This window comes from Somniosus microcephalus, chromosome 25, assembly GCF_052327205.1.
Source record: "Somniosus microcephalus isolate GS21.2 chromosome 25, FLI_Smic_1.0, whole genome shotgun sequence".
NCBI lineage: Eukaryota > Metazoa > Chordata > Chondrichthyes > Squaliformes > Somniosidae > Somniosus > Somniosus microcephalus.
The window spans coordinates 34,255,705-34,278,129 of record NC_141011.1 but is presented as its reverse complement, the minus strand read 5'-3'; the positions used below and the strand labels follow the sequence as shown (position 1 = coordinate 34,278,129).

At 51.4% G+C, this 22,425-nt stretch overlaps 1 protein-coding gene across 4 annotated transcripts in view; it reads right to left on the bottom strand.

The window, feature by feature from the left end:
* Positions 1-1,426: 1,426 nt before the first annotated feature.
* Positions 1,427-22,425, bottom strand: part of LOC147100674 (segment polarity protein dishevelled homolog DVL-1-like) — a 139,314-nt gene continuing 118,315 nt past the window's right edge. For 2 of the 4 annotated variants that reach the window (XM_085967176.1, XM_085967178.1), the window contains 7 exons: positions 21,438-21,514; positions 18,905-18,972; positions 16,420-16,569; positions 15,365-15,496; positions 10,178-10,345; positions 8,723-8,929; positions 3,700-7,569 (listed from right to left, as the gene is read on the bottom strand). In XM_085967176.1, the coding sequence (XP_085823302.1) occupies positions 7,208-7,569; positions 8,723-8,929; positions 10,178-10,345; positions 15,365-15,496; positions 16,420-16,569; positions 18,905-18,972; positions 21,438-21,514 (1,164 nt within the window). In that variant the 3' untranslated portion in view covers positions 3,700-7,207. Of the gene's footprint in view, positions 3,627-3,699; positions 7,570-8,722; positions 8,930-10,177; positions 10,346-15,364; positions 15,497-16,419; positions 16,570-18,904; positions 18,973-21,437; positions 21,515-22,425 lie in introns of those variants that run through there. The other 2 variants (XM_085967179.1, XM_085967177.1) reach the window with 2 other exon arrangements.

Sequence of the window (22,425 nt, the reverse complement as noted above, 5' to 3'; positions counted from 1 at the left end):
TCATATTCAAACCTATCAGCCAAAGCTATGGAAATGTCCCAGTGTGACCTGCACAAAGCTCCTCCAACCGGCTTGATGGGACAGTGTAAATGAAGCTTTACTCTGTATCTAACCCACGCTATACCTGCCCTGGGAGTGTTTGATAGGACAGTGTAGAGGGAGCTTTACTCTGTATCTAACCCATGCTGTACCTGCCCTGGGAGTGTTTGATGGGACAGTGTAGAGGGAGCTTTACTCTGTATCTAACCCGTGCTGTATCTGCCCTGGGAGTGTTTGATGGGACAGTGTAGAGGTAGCTTTACTCTGTATCTAACCCATGCTGTACCTGCCCTGGGAGTGTTTGATGGGACAGTGTAGAGGGAGCTTTACTCTGTATCTAACCCGTGCTGTATCTGCCCTGGGAGTGTTTGATGGGACAGTGTAGAGGTAGCTTTACTCTGTATCTAACCCATGCTGTACCTGCCCTGGGAGTGTTTGATGGGACAGTGTAGAGGTAGCTTTACTCTGTATCTAACCCATGCTGTACCTGCCCTGGGAGTGTTTGATGGGACAGTGTAGAGGGAGCTTTACTCTGTATCTAACCCGTGCTGTATCTGCCCTGGGAGTGTTTGATGGGACAGTGTAGAGGTAGCTTTACTCTGTATCTAACCCATGCTGTACCTGCCCTGGGAGTGTTTGATGGGACAGTGTAGAGGGAGCTTTACTCTGTATCTAACCCGTGCTGTATCTGCCCTGGGAGTGTTTGATGGGACAGTGTAGAGGTAGCTTTACTCTGTATCTAACCCATGCTGTACCTGCCCTGGGAGTGTTTGATGGGACAGTGTAGAGGTAGCTTTACTCTGTATCTAACCCATGCTGTACCTGCCCTGGGAGTGTTGATGGGACAGTGTAGAGGGAGCTTTACTCTGTATCTAACCCATGCTGTACCTGCCCTGGGAGTGTTTGATGGGACAGTGTAGAGGGAGCTTTACTCTGTATCTAACCCGGGCTGTACCTGCCCTGGGAGTGTTTGATGGAACAGTGTAGAGCAGGGATTCTCAACCGGAGTACCGTGAGCCCCTAGGGGTTGCGAGAAGATTTCAGGAAGTCCGCTAGTTGGGTTGTCCCAGCAATATACAGGGGAGACTACTGGTGTTTATGGCATACACATCAGTTGTCTCCCCTGTATACTGAGATGAGTGGAATAGTCTCAGCAATACAAAGTGTGCATATGCAGTCAATTCAGGATCTCTCCGGATAGACCTGTCAAAAGTATGAATGGGGATCACTCAAAAAACACACTAAAACATTAAATACATTTTTTTTAAATCACATTTAAAATATTTTAAACAAAAATTTAATTTTTTGAAAAAAATAATTAAAGTTTTTTACGGGGCTAAAAATAAACTTACCTTTTTTAAAAGTATTTTTAAATTATAAATGAGTGAATTTTTTTACATTTTTAAACTCTTTTGCTGGTAAAAGCAGGCCTTACCAGGCGTAAGATTTTTAAAGGTTTTCAGCGGGCGAAGTTTCTGCAGAAAGCGAAACTCTCCACCCGCAGAGGCCCTTCTCCAGGGCAGGCGGATGATCTGTCAAAATAATTCTTGACAGATCGCAGGTGCCGGTTTTCAGCGCATGCGCTTCTCATACCTGAAACCGGCACTTGCAAGTCCCCTACAGGTGTGTACACAGCTCGTACGCACCCGCGGGGGTCGGAAAATACGGGCCGTGGTTTTTTTTGCTGATTAAACTGGAGTTTGAGACAGGGAGGGGCCGCCGTCAATGTAGGGAGTGCACGCACCTCGTGGCTTTGTGGGAGGGAGGAAGGAAAGAGACTTTCCAACCTCTGGGCCTGCGGCAAGACCATAATAATCGGGATCAAGTGTGACTCTCTCCTTCAAGGTCTTCAGCCCGAGTTAATAAAAGAGCTGAAGGCGTTATGACGATTTTCCTGGTATCTCAGACTCGGGAGCTTTATTCATGGCGATGTGATTCCCTGATAGACGGATAGGCCTCGGCAGGGTGCTCGTGTCCTTTGAAATACCGCCGGCTATTTGTGAAAGGGTTGGGGGAAGGAGGAAAGAGGGGGGGGGGCTGCCTTTCTCACTGAAGGATTTAGAGCCGCTCCGGGCCATGTTTATTTCTCCTGTGCCATCTGCCTCCGCCCTTACTGGTGCTGTTAATTCAAGTTGCTGGCTTTCACCGCTCTGTCAGCGTTTGGTGTTGAAATAAGAGGGAAGTTCTGTTTCCGAAATGGAGGGCGTGGACCTCCACTTTTAGTCCAGTCAGACCGAGTGTGCACAAAACGAGCTTGTAGTGAGCGCTGCGCTTGTTGCTCCTGGTTCATTTCCTGTTAAACAAATAGTTGAAGGCGGGGGGAGCAAACCTTGGGCAGCAAATGGACACAATGTAAATTTCGGATAAAAACAGAAAATGCTGGAAGTACTCAGCAGCTCAGGTGGCATCTGTGGAGAGAAAAACCAGAGTTAACGTTTCACGTCGATGACCTTTCGTCAGACCCGAAACGTTAACTCCGTTTCTCTCTCCACAGATGCTGTATGATCTGCTGAGTATTTCCAGCATTTTCAGTTTTTATTTCAGATTACCAGCATCTGCAGTATTTTGCTTATGTAAATTTAAGACTTATTAAATTCTTTACAAAACTGATTTTTAATACAGAAAAAATACTTGTGTTGTGTTACAGGGGGTCTGTGGAACTTCTATACCACGGGAGGGAGGCCTCGGAAGCAAAAGGGTTGAGAACTCCTGGTGTAGAGGGAGCTTTACTCTGTATCTAACGTGCTGTACCTGCCCAGGGAATGTTTGATGGGACAGTGTAGAGGGAGCTTTACTCTGTATCTAACGTGCTGTACCTGCCCTGGGAGTGTTTGATGGGACAGTGTAGAGGGAGCTTTACTCTGTATCTAACTCATGTTGTACCTGCCCAGGGGATGTTTGATGGGACAGTGTAGAGGGAGCTTTACTCTGTATCTAACTCATGTTGTACCTGCCCAGGGGATGTTTGATGGGACAGTGTAGAGGGAGCTTTACTCTGTATCTAACTCATGTTGTACCTGCCCAGGGGATGTTTGATGGGACAGTGTAGAGGGAGCTTTACTCTGTATCTAACTCATGTTGTACCTGCCCAGGGAATGTTTGATGGGACAGTGTAGAGGGAGCTTTACTCTGTATCTAACTCATGTTGTACCTGCCCAGGGGATGTTTGATGGGACAGTGTAGAGGGAGCTTTACTCTGTATCTAACGTGCTGTACCTGCCCTGGGACTGTTTGTTGGGACAGTGTAGAGGGAGCTTTACTCTGTATCTAACTCATGTTGTACCTGCCCAGGGGATGTTTGATGGGACAGTGTAGAGGGAGCTTTACTCTGTATCTAACGTGCTGTACCTGCCCAGGGGATGTTTGATGGGACAGTGTAGAGGGAGCTTTACTCTGTATGTAACGCATGCTGTACACGTGTCAATGCAAAGCAATTCCTCCATGACCAGCCATCCCTCTACACCGTGGCTGAGAGAGCGAGACGGACGGTGGTTGGTGTGGGCCCAACCCTTTGAGTTGACGAGGTTGGTCTCAATCTCACCCCGCTGGACCCTCATGGTCTTTATCAAATGGTCTTTCCATAAGATCTGTGTAAACAAAATAAAACTGACAAAGATACAGCGAGCAGAAAAAGGAAAATATAAACAAAATAAGGCAGGAAAAAATGTCAATTTTTTAGTGTTTAAAATAGCTTTTACACTGAGGCAGCGATATATTAACTATAGTGACACAGGATCTGAATACAATATCTACAACACTGGTACACACACCGACAGCTCCCAGCTGCCAACTGATCTGCAGTCTGGACTGAACTTCTTTCAGTGAGTTCGATCTACAGAATAGTTATAATAATTAATTTAATAAAATTTAATCTCCTACTGTACATTTCTTTTTACATTTTCTCGTTAATTCTGATTAGCATTCTTGAACTTTCCGATAAATCTCCGTCAGTTTTATTATTACAGTCCAGCTGAGCACAGTTCAAGTGTTGGACCTACATGTGCCAACGTTCAAAGAGTGAGCTTTGCTCAATGCCGACCTCGCGCAATGCCTGTTATTCCTCCGAGCTCTCGCTCCTGGGTGTCCACGAGATGGCCCTAGATGAAGCCATTTTGAAGCTGCCTTTGTTTGACTAAAGGCTAAAATTGAAAGTCCTTACTGAACGAGCTTTGACGTTTTTCTTTACTTCAAATAATGTTAGAGCCCTGGAATGTTGGTACTTGTGCAAATATAACAGCATTCACACTCACTGTCCCGAGGCACACTCCTGTGTACAGGTGTGTGTCAAGGATTAGAGCCACACACAGAGTCCAGTGTCCTGCTCACTCCTGTGCTCTGACTGAGGGCTGCATTTAGGCCTAGTGGAATCAAATCCGATTCTCTACACTGCACCATTTCCTCATTCTGAATAAAATGAAATCGTCACTCGGCACAGGACCTCCGACAGTCTGCGTCTGCTCTCTCAGGCTTACCACTCATTGTGTTTAGTTCCAGCTCTCGGGTCTCTCGAACGTCAGAGTTAAAGCTGCATCTGTCCAGCCCTGTGGAGAGTATCCCATCGCCTGGGACAAAGGGCATTGGGATATCTGGGGTATGTATGGGGTGGGTGTGTTGCGATGGTATCACGGCTGGTTAATGGGAGGGGAGCCAGGGCCAGCCGAGGCTCGGTGGTCCTTGTGGGGCATGAAATGCTTTCGCTTCTCCTGGCCTCACTGGGAAAAGTTCTGAAACTTAACTCGCTAACCTAGCTTGAGGGGGGTAAACTGCAATCAGGGTCTCATGGACATCACGGAACCTCAATTTGCATTTATTAACGAGACTCCACCGGGAAGGAAAAGGAGCAGAAAGCAGACTCCCAAGTCGGTGGGTAATGGCAGTGAGCCGGACCACACAACTGGTGTGGAACTGAGCCTCACAGACCAGGAGAGCAGGGCCCGGTGTGGGACTGAGCCCCACAGACCAGGAGAGCAGGGCCCGGTGTGGGACTGAGCCCCACAGACCAGGAGAGCACCGCCCAGTGTGGGACGGAGCCCCACAGACCAGGAGAGCAGGGCCCGGTGTGGGACTGAGCCCCACAGACCAGGAGAGCACCGCCCAGTGTGGGACGGAGCCCCACAGACCAGGAGAGCACCACCCGGTGTGGGACGGAGCCCCACAGACCAGGAGAGCACCGCCCGGTGTGGGACTGAGCCCCACAGACCAGGAGAGCACCGCCCGGTGTGGGACGGAGCCTCACAGACCAGGAGAGCAGGGCCCGGTGTGGGACTGAGCCCCACAGGCCAGGAGAGCACCGCCCAGTGTGGGACGGAGCCCCACAGACCAGGAGAGCACCGCCCAGTGTGGGACGGAGCCCCACAGACCAGGAGAGCACCACCCGGTGTGGGACTGAGCCCCACAGACCAGGAGAGCACCGCCCAGTGTGGGACGGAGCCCCACAGACCAGGAGAGCACCGCCCAGTGTGGGACGGAGCCCCACAGACCAGGAGAGCACCACCCGGTGTGGGACGGAGCCCCACAGACCAGGAGAGCACCACCCGGTGTGGGACTGAGCCCCACAGACCAGGAGAGCACCGCCTGGTGTGGGACTGAGCCCCACAGACCAGGAGAGCACCGCCCGGTGTGGGACGGAGCCTCACAGACCAGGAGAGCAGGGCCCGGTGTGGGACTGAGCCCCACAGGCCAGGAGAGCACCGCCCAGTGTGGGACGGAGCCCCACAGACCAGGAGAGCACCGCCCAGTGTGGGACGGAGCCCCACAGACCAGGAGAGCACCACCCGGTGTGGGACGGAGCCCCACAGACCAGGAGAGCACCACCCGGTGTGGGACTGAGCCCCACAGACCAGGAGAGCACCGCCCGGTGTGGGACTGAGCCCCACAGACCAGGAGAGCACCGCCCGGTGTGGGACGGAGCCTCACAGACCAGGAGAGCAGGGCCCGGTGTGGGACTGAGCCCCACAGACCAGGAGAGCACCGCCCAGTGTGGGACGGAGCCTCACAGACCAGGAGAGCAGGGCCCGGTGTGGGATTGAGCCCCACAGACCAGGAGAGCACCGCACGGTGTGGGACTGAGCCCCACAGACCAGGAGAGCAGGGCATGCTCAGCTATGATGCTCCCTTCATTTGAATAGTCTGCTGACACTTACTGCACATGAAGGATGGCCACTTGGACAAGGTTATAGGGCAGCTGGAGTCCATGAAACACATACCCCAGTGAGAGTCAGCACCTTCAGGAGAGGAGGGGACCTGAACCCCAGTGAGAGTCAGCACCTTCAGGAGAGGAGTGAAAATTGGGAAAAACACAATCCAATACATTTGCAGTCTGGATACAGACAGTCTCTCTACTGGGAGCGGGGCACAGCCAAGGAAAAGTAACATTTATAAGCAGCTGTTCCAGACAGACTGAAAACCGTTCAGAAATTGATTGACAACAAGACTGTGAATGATTCAATCACATCACTCAGCAGTAACCATGAACCAAAGAGCCCGAAGCCACCTACACATGTCCAAAACACGGCATGTGCACAAGGTGTGTCATCCAGCCTCTTCACTTGTGCAGGGGACAAGGCCAGAGAGTGCAAAAGCTGTTTAAATGTTTGGAGATGCAGCTTAAACTTTCTCAAATGCTTCAAAAAAAAAAACACTTCTTGAAAGGCTGCTAACTTGTTAAGATGATAAAGTGAATTAACTTGTGCGTCACTGAGCTGGAAACAGAATCACACTCATCTGTGTTGAGCTGTCTCTTTATAACGAAAAGGTGCTTGCTAAAAGGGTTAGACAAACCACATTCAAAAACCAGGGTGCACTTTAACATGGAGTGCCTGTCACAACAGCAGATGAGTTGGTGGTGAGAGGACCTGTGTGTGGGAGGTGCCAAAATGGTCCTATCAGGGATAAACATCCAACCAGATCAAAAGCACTTCAACAACCCTTTAAAGTGTACAGAGAAGGTGATGATTGCACTGAAACGAGATTACACTTACACAAAGCTGTCCTTGGCACCAATATTTACCAAAACCAACACATTCGAAGTTCTTATTAACGGAGGACAGATGATAAATAGAACCATGGTTAGAATTAGAAGCCTGAGGTTCCTGCGACACCAGGGGTGAGACACAAGCAGTGTTGTGTGCAAAGACGTGTGTTGTTTAGTGCGAGAAGGCAGGTGTTGTCACATGATGTCGATGAAGAACTCGCAGGGGTTACCCATGGCCTTTTGGAAGGACTGTCGGCTGCCCATCAGCTCGGGGGGGACTGCTGCAAGATCCCGGACAGGAGGAGCTCCGGGAGGCCCACTCGTTACTAGGGCCATGGGCAGCTGGTAGACGGGCGGGACCCCCAGGGGTCCGTGAGAGCAGTGGCTGTGGTGACTGAGCTGGCTCGCTGGTCGCTCGCTGTGCACACTGTTCCCGGTGGTGCGGTCCGGCTCGCTTCCGTTACCCACCGACTTGGAGTCTGCTTTCTGCTCCTTTTCCTTCCCCGCTGAGCCCCTCCTCTCGCCCATGCTCCGATTGGATCCACTGCTCTTGCTCCCTGTACAGACAGCAGGCAACACAAGACACCAGTCACTTCACTCCATAAAACTCACCATAATGAAACATCTGCAAGTAAAGAGGTGACCAGCCGGTGCTACTGTCCCTGGATTGCCGAATGGCCCTGGTATAAAGCGGTTAAACCCCATCGCACTCACTCCCCTCCTGCTGCTGCATTGAGAGTAACGTGGAAAAGGAAAGGTCCAATAAACTTAACAACTAGTGCAGCAATACAGACAGCAATTAAAGTTGCTGGTTTACTTTGGTCAGTAATGACTGGGTTTCTGAGGAGCTACTGAACCCGGCTGAAACATTTTATAAAGGTTAACCCATGAATCTTTCTTCTTTATTTTGAAATGAACTCTTATTCTTCCAATGGCTCTGTCAGGGTGCTGGATCACTCTTGTTACTTCCTGAGCATGTTCAATGGAGCTAGGATGCATTTACCTGCATCGAGTTTGTGAAGGAATGTCCAGCCACGACACAGGGTTGGTGCTGGGATCAGGATCTTTTATAATGAACTATTTGCAAATTTGACAGAAACAAAATGATAACTCCACTAATCGCACAAACACTTGGAAACCTGCTTAACAACTGGGTTTTCCTTTATGCATTGTGGAGTTATTAAATATTTTATTAAAACCTCTTGCTGAAGCCACTTTGTTCACACAATCTCACTTGACTGCGAAATCATCGCCTGCAAATTGTTAAAAACAAAGCTAATGATTGCCCCAGGAACCAACTTTACTGCTGCCTGGACAGTGAGATCCCCCTTCACCCTCCCCCGCCCCCTCTTCGCTCCCCGACTCCCCTGCACCCCTCCCCGAGTGGTTTTGGACAGGGAACGCTGACAGCCGCTACACGCAGGAGCTCTGACAAATTGGACGAGCCCCTCGGGATCTCTCACTCCTCCCACCTTAGGCTAATGTTACTGGATCGGGAGGCTGCGTGTCTGATCAGTTCAAAACACTCAAATTATGAGCATTAGATGCAACACACAGAAAGACACAACCAGCAGTCACTAAAGGCAGGGAGACATTCATGGAATAACAGTCCTGAAACTTTCTAGCGCAATGATGCTCAGCACAGTCCCTGGTGACAGTGGAGCCCAGTTTGTGGTCATTCCTTAGTTAACATTCCCTCTCGAATCTTACCTTCACTCTGCTGGCTCCCAGCGCTGCCATTTCCATAGTTCAAGGTGGGATCCTGGCAAGTGGGCGGATAATACGGATGAGGCAGTGGATACTGATACGGAAAGCCCTGAGCCAGCGGCCAGGGGCAGGCTGGATGTGGGAGAGGTGCGAGGATGTCATGCTCCGATGTCCCACTGGAACCTTCATTTAAGCTCAGGCCAGCCAAGTCTACCAGCAACGGAAAGGGTTACACAGAAATTAGATGCGGTTCCTTCGATTAGGCACTTTACAGCCTTCTGGCCTCAACAACGAGTTCAACAATTTCAGATCATAACCACTGCGCCCACTTCCTCAGACAGCAGGCGCTGGTAATGGTTCTGCTGTTGCCATTTACACCTCCTCTGGACCCATCTTTTGTTTCTTTACTTGTCCTATTACCATCCCCTTTTACCTTGCACCATCATCCCTTTTGTTATTTACCCTCTCCTGCCTTCCACCCTATCATTTTGTTGTCTCTTCCTCCCCCCTTTCGTTGCCTCTGTACTTGTTTATAAACTGTTCAATTTCTAACTTTTCCTAGTTCCGATGAAAGGTCATTGACCTGAAACATTAACCCTCTTTCTCTCTCCACAGATGCTACCTGTCTTGCTGAGTGCTTCCAGCATTTTCTCTTTATTTTGTGATTCCTTATCATCCTGATTTTCAAGTTATCCCCTACCCTAGTCAAGGTACTAAGCGCCTGCTGGGGTCCAGGTCAAAGGGTGCTGAGCATCCAGTACCCCCAAGCGACCACGATCACATCTGATCTTCAAACACACACATTTAATGGATAGCGACCAGAAGTAAATCCCTGGCTGATTTTTCCCCTTCTCCCTAGTCCATGGGATATCGAGGCTAGTTGCAGCCCCTAGTGCCACCTCTGCTGAACTCAGTCGACCCAACTAAATGCCTGTGGAAAGAACATGATAAACAGCAATACACAGTGATCTTCCTCTTCTCCAGACTAATACTGCAGAGGGTGTTGTTCTGAGGTTAAGATTAAGGCTCATTAATGGGATAGTGTAGAGGGAGTTTTACTCTGTATCTAACCCGTGCTGTACCTGCCCCGGGAGTGTTTGATGGGATAGTGTAGAGGGAGTTTTACTCTGTATCTAACCCGTACTGTACCTGCCCTGGGAGTGTTTGATGGGACAGTGTAGAGGGAGCTTTACTCTGTATCTAACCTGTGCTGTACCTGCCCTGGAAGTGTTTGATGGGACAGTGTAGAGGGAGTTTTACTCAGTATCTAACCTATGCTGTACCTGCCCTGGGGGTGTTTGATGGGACCGTATGGAGGGAGCTTTACTCTGTATCTAACCTGTGCTGTACCTGTCCTGGGAGTGTTTGATGGGACAGTGCTTCAGTCCCTGGCACCAATATCCCTCAGGTTTATGAGCACCAGATTTGCCAAACATTAAGGAGACAGAGTGAACTTACTGGTACAGAGGTCCCCGAATATGTAGTAACACTGCTCAGAGAAGGTGATCTTGTTGACTGTGTGCCTGAGGTAGCCGTGCTTCAGTAAGCTGCTGGCGTACTTCCTTGCCTCACGACGGTCTTTAAAACCCTGCACATGCGAGAAAAGCCAGTCGACCACATCCGCTCCTGTAGGGAAACAAGGGCCAACTCTGTGAGGATACAGATCCGGCCAACCGACAAGACCCCGCCTCAGTCAGAGCCTCGCAGGACCCCTACCCCCCTCTATCAGGGCCTTGCAGGAAGCCCCCCCCTCTGGTCAGAGCCTCGCAGGACCCCTACCCCCCTCGATCAGGGCCTTGCAGGAAGCCCCCCCCTCTGGTCAGAGCCTCGCAGGACCCCTACCCCCCTCGATCAGGGCCTTGCAGGAAGCCCCCCTCTGGTCAGAGCCTCGCAGGACCCTTCCCCCCCCCTCGATCAGGGCCTTGCAGGAAGCCCCCCTCTGGTCAGAGCCTCACAGGACCCCTACCCACCTCGATCAGGGCCTTGCAGGAAGCCCCCCTCTGGTCAGAGCCTCGCAGGACCCCTCCCCCCTCGATCAGGGCCTTGCAGGAAGCCCCCCTCTGGTCAGAGCCTCGCAGGACCCCTACCCCCCTCGATCAGGGCCTTGCAGGAAGCCCCCTTCTGGTCAGAGCCTCGCAGGACCCCTACCCCTCGATCAGGGCCTTGCAGGAAGCCCCCCTCTGGTCAGAGCCTCACAGGAACCACTTGCCACCCCCCACCCACCTCGGTCAGGGCCTCACAGGACCAGTTGCTCCCAGTGTCAGATCAAACCCGGCCATGACTTGAAGCCTAGGGACTCAGTTCACAAATTTCACCCATCCTTTATAGGCATTTTATCAGCAGTTATTTATAAAGTAGCTGCCATCAAATACACAACTCCTGGAATCAACCGGATTATCAAATCATCGAGCAACTGTGCCCTTTAACCAGAAACAAAGAAAGACTAAAATTGGAAAAAGGCATTCCCCCCATCAAAACCACCCCATCCACTCAGGCCGCGCACCGCCCACTCGGGCCGTGCACTGCCCACTCTGCCTATATACAATCCTCTTCATCATGAACTCTACCTGCTCCATTTAACCTCTAAAGGCTCTATGATGCTCTAAGACTGCGGGTGGACTACACACGCCCTGTCCTCTTGCTGCTGGCTGTGGTTATTACTATAAGCGGCCAAGCTTCTCTCGTGGGGGTGGGAGCTGGATTGGCCAGATGAAAGGGTAAAGTGAGGAGAGTGGGGCTCGGAGCCCAGTACAGCACAGCTCACCCGAAACCAGCCCAGCATCACAAACAACTAAAACAACACTGACTGCACCTCAAAAATCTTTCATTGATGGTGAAGCACTTTGGGACATCCTGAGGATGCAAAAGGCAACTTGTTTAAAATTAAATTCTCGGGATGTGGGTGTCGCTGCCAAGACTGGCATTTATTGCCCATCACTAGTTGCCCCGTGGTGGTGGTGGTGGTGGTGGTTTACTAGGCCACTTCAGGAGGTAGTTGCCCCGAGGTGGTGGTGGTTTACTAGGCCACTTCAGGAGGCAGTTGCCCCATGGTGGTGGTGGTGGTGGTTTACTAGGCCACTTCAGGAGGCAGTTGCCCCGTGGTGGTGGTGGTTTACTAGGCCACTTCAGGAGGTAGTTGCCCCGTGGTGGTGGTGGTTTACTAGGCCACTTCAGGAGGTAGTTGCCCCGTGGTGGTGGTGGTGGTTTACTAGGCCACTTCAGGAGGCAGTTGCCCCATGGTGGTGGTGGTGGTGGTTTACTAGGCCACTTCAGGAGGCAGTTGCCCCATGGTGGGTGGTGGTGGTGGTTTACTAGGCCACTTCAGGAGGTAGTTGCCCCGTGGTGGTGGTGGTGATGGTTTACTAGGCCACTTCAGGAGGTAGTTGCCCCGTGGTGGTGGTTTACTAGGCCACTTCAGGAGGCAGTTGCCCCGTGGTGGTGGTGGTGGTGGTTTACTAGGCCACTTCAGGAGGTAGTTGCCCCGTGGTGGTGGTGGTGGTTTACTAGGCCACTTCAGGAGGCAGTTGCCCCGTGGTGGTGGTGGTTTACTAGGCCACTTCAGGAGGCAGTTGCCCCATGGTGGTGGTGGTTTACTAGGCCACTTCAGGAGGCAGTTGCCCCGTGGTGGTGGTGGTGGTTTACTAGGCCACTTCAGGAGGTAGTTGCCCCGTGGTGGTGGTGGTGGTTTACTAGGCCACTTCAGGAGGTAGTTGCCCCATGGTGGTGGTGGTTTACTAGGCCACTTCAGGAGGTAGTTGCCCCATGGTGGTGGTGGTGGTTTACTAGGCCACTTCAGGAGGCAGTTGCCCCGTGGTGGTGGTGGTGGTGGTTTACTAGGCCACTTCAGGAGGCAGTTGCCCCGTGGTGGTGGTGGTTTACTAGGCCACTTCAGGAGGTAGTTGCCCCGTGGTGGTGGTGGTTTACTAGGCCACTTCAGGAGGCAGTTGCCCAGTGGTGGTGGTGGTTTACTAGGCCACTTCAGGAGGTAGTTGCCCCGTGGTGGTGGTGGTGGTGGTTTACTAGGCCACTTCAGGAGGCAGTTGCCCCGTGGTGGTGGTGGTGGTGGTTTACTAGGCCACTTCAGGAGGCAGTTGCCCTGTGGTGGTGGTGGTGGTGGTGGTTTACTAGGCCACTTCAGGAGGTAGTTGCCCTGTGGTGGTGGTGGTGGTTTACTAGGCCACTTCAGGAGGCAGTTGCCCCGTGGTGGTGGTGGTTTACTAGGCCACTTCAGGAGGCAGTTGCCCCGTGGTGGTGGTTGTTTACTAGGCCACTTCAGGAGGTAGTTGCCCCGTGGTGGTGGTGGTGGTGGTTTACTAGGCCACTTCAGGAGGCAGTTGCCCCGTGGTGGTGGTGGTGGTGGTGGTTTACTAGGCCACTTCAGGAGGTAGTTGCCCTGTGGTGGTGGTGGTGGTTTACTAGGCCACTTCAGGAGGCAGTTGCCCCGTGGTGGTGGTGGTTTACTAGGCCACTTCAGGAGGCAGTTGCCCCATGGTGGTGGTGGTTTACTAGGCCACTTCAGGAGGCAGTTGCCCCGTGGTGGTGGTTGTTTACTAGGCCACTTCAGGAGGTAGTTGCCCCGTGGTGGTGGTGGTGGTGGTTTACTAGGCCACTTCAGGAGGCAGTTGCCCCGTGGTGGTGGTGGTGGTGGTGGTTTACTAGGCCACTTCAGGAGGTAGTTGCCCTGTGGTGGTGGTGGTGGTTTACTAGGCCACTTCAGGAGGCAGTTGCCCCGTGGTGGTGGTGGTTTACTAGGCCACTTCAGGAGGCAGTTGCCCCATGGTGGTGGTGGTTTACTAGGCCACTTCAGGAGGCAGTTGCCCCGTGGTGGTGGTGGTTTACTAGGCCACTTCAGGAGGCAGTTGCCCCGTGGTGGTGGTGGTGGTGGTTTACTAGGCCACTTCAGGAGGTAGTTGCCCCATGGTGGTGGTGGTGGTTTACTAGGCCACTTCAGGAGGTAGTTGCCCCGTGGTGGTGGTGGTTTACTAGGCCACTTCAGGAGGTAGTTGCCCCGTGGTGGTGGTGGTGGTTTACTAGGCCACTTCAGGAGGCAGTTGCCCCGTGGTGGTGGTGGTTTACTAGGCCACTTCAGGAGGTAGTTGCCCCGTGGTGGTGGTTTACTAGGCCACTTCAGGAGGTAGTTGCCCCGTGGTGGTGGTGGTTTACTAGGCCACTTCAGGAGGCAGTTGCCCTGTGGTGGTGGTGGTGGTTTACTAGGCCACTTCAGGAGGCAGTTGCCCCATGGTGGTGGTGGTGGTTTACTAGGCCACTTCAGGAGGCAGTTGCCCCGTGGTGGTGGTGGTTTACTAGGCCACTTCAGGAGGCAGTTGCCCCGTGGTGGTGGTGGTTTACTAGGCCACTTCAGGAGGCAGTTGCCCCGTGGTGGTGGTGGTTTACTAGGCCACTTCAGGAGGTAGTTGCCCCATGGTGGTGGTGGTGGTTTACTAGGCCACTTCAGGAGGTAGTTGCCCCGTGGTGGTGGTGGTTTACTAGGCCACTTCAGGAGGTAGTTGCCCCGTGGTGGTGGTGGTGGTTTACTAGGCCACTTCAGGAGGCAGTTGCCCCGTGGTAGTGGTGGTGGTGGTTTACTAGGCCACTTCAGGAGGTAGTTGCCCCGTGGTGGTGGTGGTTTACTAGGCCACTTCAGGAGGTAGTTGCCCCATGGTGGTGGTGGTTTACTAGGCCACTTCAGGAGGTAGTTGCCCCGTGGTGGTGGTGGTTTACTAGGCCACTTCAGGAGGCAGTTGCCCCGTGGTAGTGGTGGTGGTGGTTTACTCGGCCACTTCAGGAGGCAGTTGCCCCGTGGTAGTGGTGGTGGTGGTTTACTAGGCCACTTCAGGAGGCAGTTAAGAGTTAAGGCCCAGACTGGTAAAGACGGCAGGTTTCCTTCCCTAAAGGATATTAATGAAACAGTGAATATTCATGACAATCTGACAGCTTCACTTTTACTCAATTGAAATTCTCAACTGTCATGGTGGGATTTGAACTCTCTGGATTATTATTACAGGATTACTAGTCTAGAAACTTAACCACTGCATTACCGCACCCCTGTAATACTGGGCTGGAATGAATGAAGGTTAGGAGGGTTAGAGAGGGTGGAATGCCATCTGGAACAGGATGGTTCCCTTTATGTCAGGGTGAGGAAGGGCCCCGATCCTGAAGGGGCTTTAGAGGATGTACCATTCTGATCAGACAAGCAAACTCTTGGGACTGTGGAAAGCCCAGTCCAAATGGGAAGAAGCTGCACAGCCCCCCCTGCCCCTGCCCCGCCCCTCCAGAGATGACTGGTGAAATCAAGACATTTTGGGAATGAGAGCAAACATGAACCAGAACTTAAATCACAATAGTGAAATCAGGCACAATTAACTTTGTGCCTCCCAAGCATGGAAACCATGTGAACAGCGAACAGCAAACACCAGCTAGCGATTCTCCCAGGGCCAGCCGTGTTACAGGATGTGAGGTTACACAGAGACTCCGGAGCTTTGGTGAGGCGGAACCCTGTGGGACCTGTTCCCAGGGTATGTAGGGGAGGCTGAGTGCCGGCTTTGGAATGCCAATTTTGCTCAGTTTCTAGGACGAAGTGGGTGTCACTGATTGGGGTTGTCCTCTAAGACCAACAGGCGGAAAGTCTGAAAGGCAGATACTCACCGATGACAGCGTTTGAAATGGTGATCTTCAGCCACAGTCTGTTACGGATCTCCAGACCCGAGTCAGACAACTGCATGGCCTTGACGATGACGGGCATGTCACTCTTAACCGTTAGTGGACAATCTTCATACTCTGCACGAATTAACAGGAAAAATAAAGGATTTGATCTTCACAGAGAATTATCAAAACACCAAAGAGCCTATTCTAACCCTGCCTGTCTGGTAGGAACAATAGGAGCGGGGGGTGCTCAGAGGGTTAAGATGACAGGGAGTCACAACACGTATCTGCACTCCCCACCATAGGAACAGGAGGAGGCCATTCAGCCCCTCAAACCTGTTCCTCCATTCAATTAGATCATGGCTGATCTGTATCTTAACTCCATCCACCCGCCTTGCTTCTTACGATAACTGACCTCAGAAGGGTTACTGTACATGGAAAAGTCAAGGCCTGACATCATCGGTGCCATGACCCCACTTTAATGTGAAATCTGGGGCAGGCCGCACAGAGCCAATCCGGCAGGAGGCAGAGGCCAAGATCCTTTAAATTTCTGTGAGGATTCCTTGTGGGTCAGCAGCTCCTCCAGACCCCACCAGGAGTCTTTGGGCCTCCATAGCCCCGAGCTTCCTCACAGACCTTCCCCCTCCCAGCACTAACCTTATGCTGGGGACCGTTCCCTTGGGTCCCCGGAGCAGGGGTGGGGGGTGGGGTTGGCCTCCTGCCCGATTTCCTGCTCTCGCCTGTCGACTCTTACAGCATTCCCACCAGCCTTGGGCAGGAGACAGTGCAGACCAGGGAGTTAAAATGGCTAGGGCCTCAGGTCGAGCAGCCCGAGGGGGTTTCCCCCTCGCCTGAACTCACCCCCTCGGGTTAAAATAAGGATTTAAATATTACACAGGGGAGAACAGGATGAGAAGGCCTGATGGCCTCACACCCAACATGGCCTCATTATCTCTTCCCCCACCCCCCCCAACCCCCTCACACCCCAGGGCCTCGTAACCCCCCACCCGGCCAGCCCAAGCATGAAGGGTCCTGATGCTGGTCAAAGCGTGACTTACTTTCTGAGTCTGGGATGGAGCTGGTTAGTGAGGAGCTGGTGGAGGTGATGGCACTGGTGGTGGGGCTCATACCGTAGCGAGGGAATGTTCCCGTCATGGCGGTGGTATGAGAGATCCAGGCCGCTGGGTCGATGGGTCTCACTGGTTCTGCTGCAACACAGATGGACAGAGGGAAGATTAGACAAAGGGCTGGAATCAATCCAAGTGGGAGAGAAAGAGAAGAGCGACAAAAAGAAACACCTCGAGAGCTGTAAATGTGAAATGAACACCGAGTGTTCCCTGCAAGTCCAGCAGCAGCTGAGCGAGGGGAAGGCAGGTTAACCCTGGGCCCTCTTCAAACGTTAGTCTGGCTTTTCTCTTTCAGGTGCTGACTGACCTATGACATATTTCCAGCAATCTCTGTCTTTAGTTGATGAAAGCAGAAAGGACTAGTAGTGACAAGACATTTTCCACAGTCTTCAGCCATCATTTGTACAATGTGCAGGATTGTATATAGCAGAGAAAATGCAGGGAAGTACAAGTTAGCAGGTGACTATGATTAGTCAAAATACTGAGTTCAGCATAGTCACCCGGAACACAAGCGGGTGCAGGGAAACTCGGCAGAGCTTGAAATATCCTTTTCTAATGATACTTCATGGCTGTCCACGGTCTGGGGTTCAAATCACACCCCAGCATTATGCTGCAAGTACAATTGCACCTGCATGGTTTCAGCTCCAGAGGGCAGCAGTTGGGCTGTTCATTAGATGGGGCACCCTTCATTCCTTGAATGGTGTGCCTCTGCCACATACTGTAGGAGCAGAGCCCAGTTTGATGGGCTCTGGGGAAACCAGTGTCGAATTTTGTTTGATAACGCTCCTGTAAAGCGCCTTGGAACACTTTATTACGTTAAAGGTGCTATATAAATGCACGTTGTTGTTGTAAGCAATCCATCTTTTTTCTTCACCACCATAGAAACAATGTTCCCGTTAAGCTGCATGGTTGTGCAGCAGTCTGGAGGTCCCGTGCAGGCCATAGGGACATCGAAAATGCCGGTTTCAGGCATGCACAGCACATGCGCTGAAAACCGGCATTTCCGATCCGTCAAGAATGCTCGACAGATCGGACGTCTGCACTCAAGAAGGGCCTCTGCGGGCAGATAGTTCCGCTTTCTGGAGATCCTCCGCCCGCAGAAAACCCTTAGAATTCTTACGCCTGGTAAAGCAGTCATAAGGGCCTGCTTTTACCAGGATAAGAGTTGAAAAAAGTTTTTAAAAAAGGTTTTTTCACTCATTTATCATTTAAAAATACTTTTTAAAAAAAAGTTTATTTTTAGACCCGTAAAAAATTAACTTTTTTTTCCAAAAAAATTAAATTTTTGTTTAAAATATTTAATTTATTGTAATTTCAACTAATTTTAAAAATGTGATTTAAAAAAAAAATGTTTTAAAGTATTTTTGGGGTGATCTCCATTCATATATTTGACAGGTCTATCTGTCAAGTGTATGAAGGGAGATTCCCTTCTTTGATTGGTTCCCTGTGGCCGTGATCTCAGGGACGCTTGCGAACCGCCTGCGCCCCTGGGATACGTAGGCCCTGCGCACTTGGAGTTGGAGAGGCCCAGCATCGGAACTATACGCACCTCGGGAAAGGGCCTAGACTTTTTCCAGATCGGAGGCTTCTGCACACGGGAAGCTTCCGATCGGAAAATACGGCCATTGAAGTTACATGGAAACAGGCCTTTCGGCCCAACCAGTCCATGTCAGTGGTTCCCCTCCACACGAACACATAGTCCCAATCACATTTACACACCCGGCTAGGAGTGGGAAGGAATAATGTTCCAGTTATGACTGGTTTGGCGGCGAATAATACAATGCAACAAGTTTCTTGATCTCAATGAAACTCTGGATGGGTCTCCATTTTGTTACATGCTTGATTAGCAGAGCCTGGAATCAGTGGCATGGGGAGCGTGTAAAAGTTGAAAATTAATGTAACTGAGTAGGGTGTTGAACCAGTTGATAAGAGAGCGAGAGATGAGAGACACAGACACAAAGATAGAGACTGAGAGAACAGAGACATCTACACAAAGATAGAGACCGAGAGGGAGATATGGAGGGAAAGTAGATGGAGAGGCATAATTAGACAGAGAGAGAGAGAGAGAGAGAGAGAGACACACACACACATAGAGACAGAGATAGACACAGACTGACAAATAAACATACAGAGAAAGGGAGAGCCAGAAAGAGAGGATCGAAACTAAACAGAATTTTAATAAAAACTAGAATTTCTATAAAATTGAAACAAACATTAAAATTTGATATTAGAATGAATAAAAATAGAAATTGGAAGCTAAACCCACTCTGTAGGTAGGACTGTCACAGCCACAGAGGAGCTGGATTCAAACCCAGATCTGAGAGATGGAAGGACAGTGTGTAACTTACAACACTACTCAGGTCAACACTCACTCCTCATAAACTACTGCATTTAAAATGATGAAGGGGGTACTTACTCCTGGGAATGGTGAAATAGCTCCTGGGGGTGGGGTCCCAGCACTTGGCTACTGTTAAGCTGATGGGTCTGGAGAAGCAAACATAGTGGAACAGTTACCAGGCGCTGCCAAGATTAGACAAACAAGAGATAAGCAACATTGGCCGAGGAACCATGGGGAAATGAGCGCAAAGGCCCTTATGGTTCAGGGTGCAGACAGAACAGTGTGTGAGGAACTGAGTGCACAGACCAGGCTGGTCACAGGCACCTGCATGGACTCGGGTGAGCACAGGATTGGGCTGAGATGCCTGCTACAGTCGAATAGGCAGGTGACATCTGTTGGGGGCAGCGTTGGGGCTGTGACCCTGTTGTAGCTCCAACTCATTTTCCTCGGTCATTAGTTATGCAGGACGGGATCCCGGTGTGATTACCGTCCCCAAGGGGGAGGTGGCTGCTGCAGGGCTAGTAAATCCGGGGGGTACTGCAGCAGGAGGACAAACCCCCGAGGAGGAAAGGTGGAGATGGTTTTAGGCCTTGGCCTTCAGGGGAAAAGCCCACTACCAGGCCCTCATCCTCCATGCAGCGGTCAGGTGCTTACACTACTGGGCCCTCACCCTCCGTGAGCGGTCAGGTGCTTACACTACTGGGCCCTCACCCTCCGTGAGCGGTCAGGTGCTTACACTACTGGGCCCTCACCCTCCGTACAGCGGTCAGGTGCTTACACTACTGGGCCCTCACCCTCCGTACAGCGGTCAGGTGCTTACACTACTGGGCCCTCACCCTCCGTGAGCGGTCAGGTGCTTACACTACTGGGCCCTCATCCTCAGTGAGCGGTCAGGTGCTTACACTACTGGGCCCTCACCCTCCGTACAGCGGTCAGGTGCTTATTGCTGCTGTTCAGGGACGATTCTCACCCGTCCCCTGGAAGTCCCTGGAGTCTGTGAAGACAGTGCAGCAAGAAAATGGGGCGGCTCGCTAGGCCCAGTCTCCCCGTCGGTATTTACATGTACAGGGGGCAGCAGCTGGTGGCACAGGGGAGAAGAAATTGAGCTTGAGGTGAGGACGTGGCAATTGGCCTCACCGCCTGATTCTGCTTAGTCCTAGTGGAGTAGCAGAGGAACATCTGGCCCTCACTGTCTAGGCTCACACAGCTGGCTTTTCCGTATCTCTTTCACACAGGCGCGCACACACAGTCAGACACAGACAGACACGCGCACACACACACCTTCCAGCAGGGGTCACTGGATATCGATCTGGAGCCAGATACCTAGCTGATTTTTACAATGGGCATAGAGGTCAACTGTAGCCCTTATTCCTGGACGCCTCAGATCAGCTAACTCAGCACAGAGCCATGATTAAACCTGGGCCCATCTGGTCTGCACCACTTGGTGTTTTCACCCACCGAGCCCTGGAGCAAGCTTTAGTCACACCTTCACTGATAGAAGCTCATCATTCTTTCTCCAACCCAATCACAAGACTTGCTGGCTATATGATGTGCAGCCTCTCCTGATTACTGCACAGTATCAAGCACAGAAACCCACTGTGCCAGGGAGCTTTGCACCTACAATTCCCCACATTCCAAGTCCCGAACCACATCCCAGGTCAGAATCCAGACAGGGAGAAAGGGACATGTCTTGGTGCCTGGCTTCACGGTGGCACGTGCAGAGGACTGGGAGCTGGTCACTTGTCTGCCATCCAGGGCTGTGTCATGGGGTATCACACAGGGACTAAACATCTCAAAACAAAATCGATCCAGTTTATTACTATTTGGCTGGAGACGAAGCATGGAGTTAACACATCAGCTTCGCTCAGTTGGTGTATCTGTGTCACAGGGTTTTGGGTTCAAGCCCACCGCAGGAGCTCGTAGTCTGGGCGGACACTGAAGTGCAGTACTGAAGGAGCTGCCCTGTTGGAGGGTTAGTACTGAGGGAGTGTTGCACTGTCGTAGGGGCAGTATTGAGGAAGTGCTGCACTCAGGGGGTTAGTACTGAGGGAGTGCTGCACTGTCGGAGGAGCAGAACTGAGGCAATGTTGCACTGTCGGAGGGTTACTACTGAGGGAGTGCTGCACTGTTGGAGGGGCAGTACTGAGGGAGGGCTGCACTGTCGGAAGGACAGTACTGAAGGAGTGCTGCACTGACGGAGGGGCAGTACTGAGGGAGTGTTGCACTGCTGGAGGGGTACCCTTCAGGGGAGACATTAAACCGAAGTCCCATTTGCCCGTTCAGTTGGACATTAAAGATCCTGTGGAACTATTCGAGTAAGAGCAGTGGAGTTCTCCTGGTGTCTTAGCTAATATTTATCCCTCAACCAACATCTCAAACAGATGATCTGGTCGTTATCACATTGCTGTTTGTGGGATCTTGATGTGTGTAAATTGGCTGCAGCATTTCCTATATTACAACAGTGACTAAAGTTCAAAAGTACTTCATTTGCTGTAAAGCGCTTTGGGACGTCCTGAGGTCATATAAATAAATGCAAGTCTTTCGTTGTATAAATGCAAACAGTTCTTCTTTTTATCCCATGTGACATGAGTTGGTGTAATGTGCCACTTACCCAGGTTTCGAGACAATTTCCCGGAGAATCCTCACAGCATCATCGTTGCTCATGTTTTCAAAGTTGACGTCATTGACCTAGAGTGTAGAAGAGCAGAGCGAAGGCTCAGATCAGGGGACAGGCTGGAGTCTCTGAGCCAGAAAAGGGAACAGGGACTGCTACGATGGACTGGGAGACAGTAGCGCCATCGTGTGGCAGGCAGTTTTCAGATAACATCGCAAAGAGGTTTTAAATCGATTGGCTGAATCCTGAGATATGATCATTGCCTTGAAGTCACTGCCCCATACTGTTACACCTCAGCATATTGAGATTTTTATGGGCAGTGATTGGCAGCAAGGCAACCAATGGCAGAGGCCACACTCCATGCCACTGACCCGTCACAACTACAGTGAAGAATTAGTGACTGTGCCATTGTCAACACATTCACTCAGAGCAATTGGCCCAACTTGTTATGATATACAATAGTCCTAGAATAGACTTTATGTCTATGATAGGTCTCTTGAGGGAGGGCCCATTCCATTCAGTTAAAATACAAACATCCCGTGGGTTTGCTTTGAATATATGCTTGATTGGCAGCTCTATGCGAGTTTGAGATACATAGGGTTCCCCTTGTCCTCACCTTTCACCCCACCAGCCTCCACATTCAACGGATCATCCTCCGGCATTTCCGCTACCTCCAAAGTGATCCCACCACCAAACGTATCTTCCCCTCCCCTGCCCTTTCAGCATTCCGCAGGGACCGCTCCCTCCGAGACACCCTAGTCCACTCCTCTATCACCCCAAACAGCCCTTCCCCTTCGCCTGGCACCTTCCCGTGCAAGCGGAGGAGATGTAACACCTGCCCCTATACCTCCCCCTTCCCACTGTCCAGGGCCCCAAACACCCCTTCCAGGTGAAACAGCGATTTACTTGTACTTCTCGCAATCTAGTATACTGTATTCGCTGCTCACGATGCGGTCTCCTCTACATTGGGGAGACCAAACGCAGA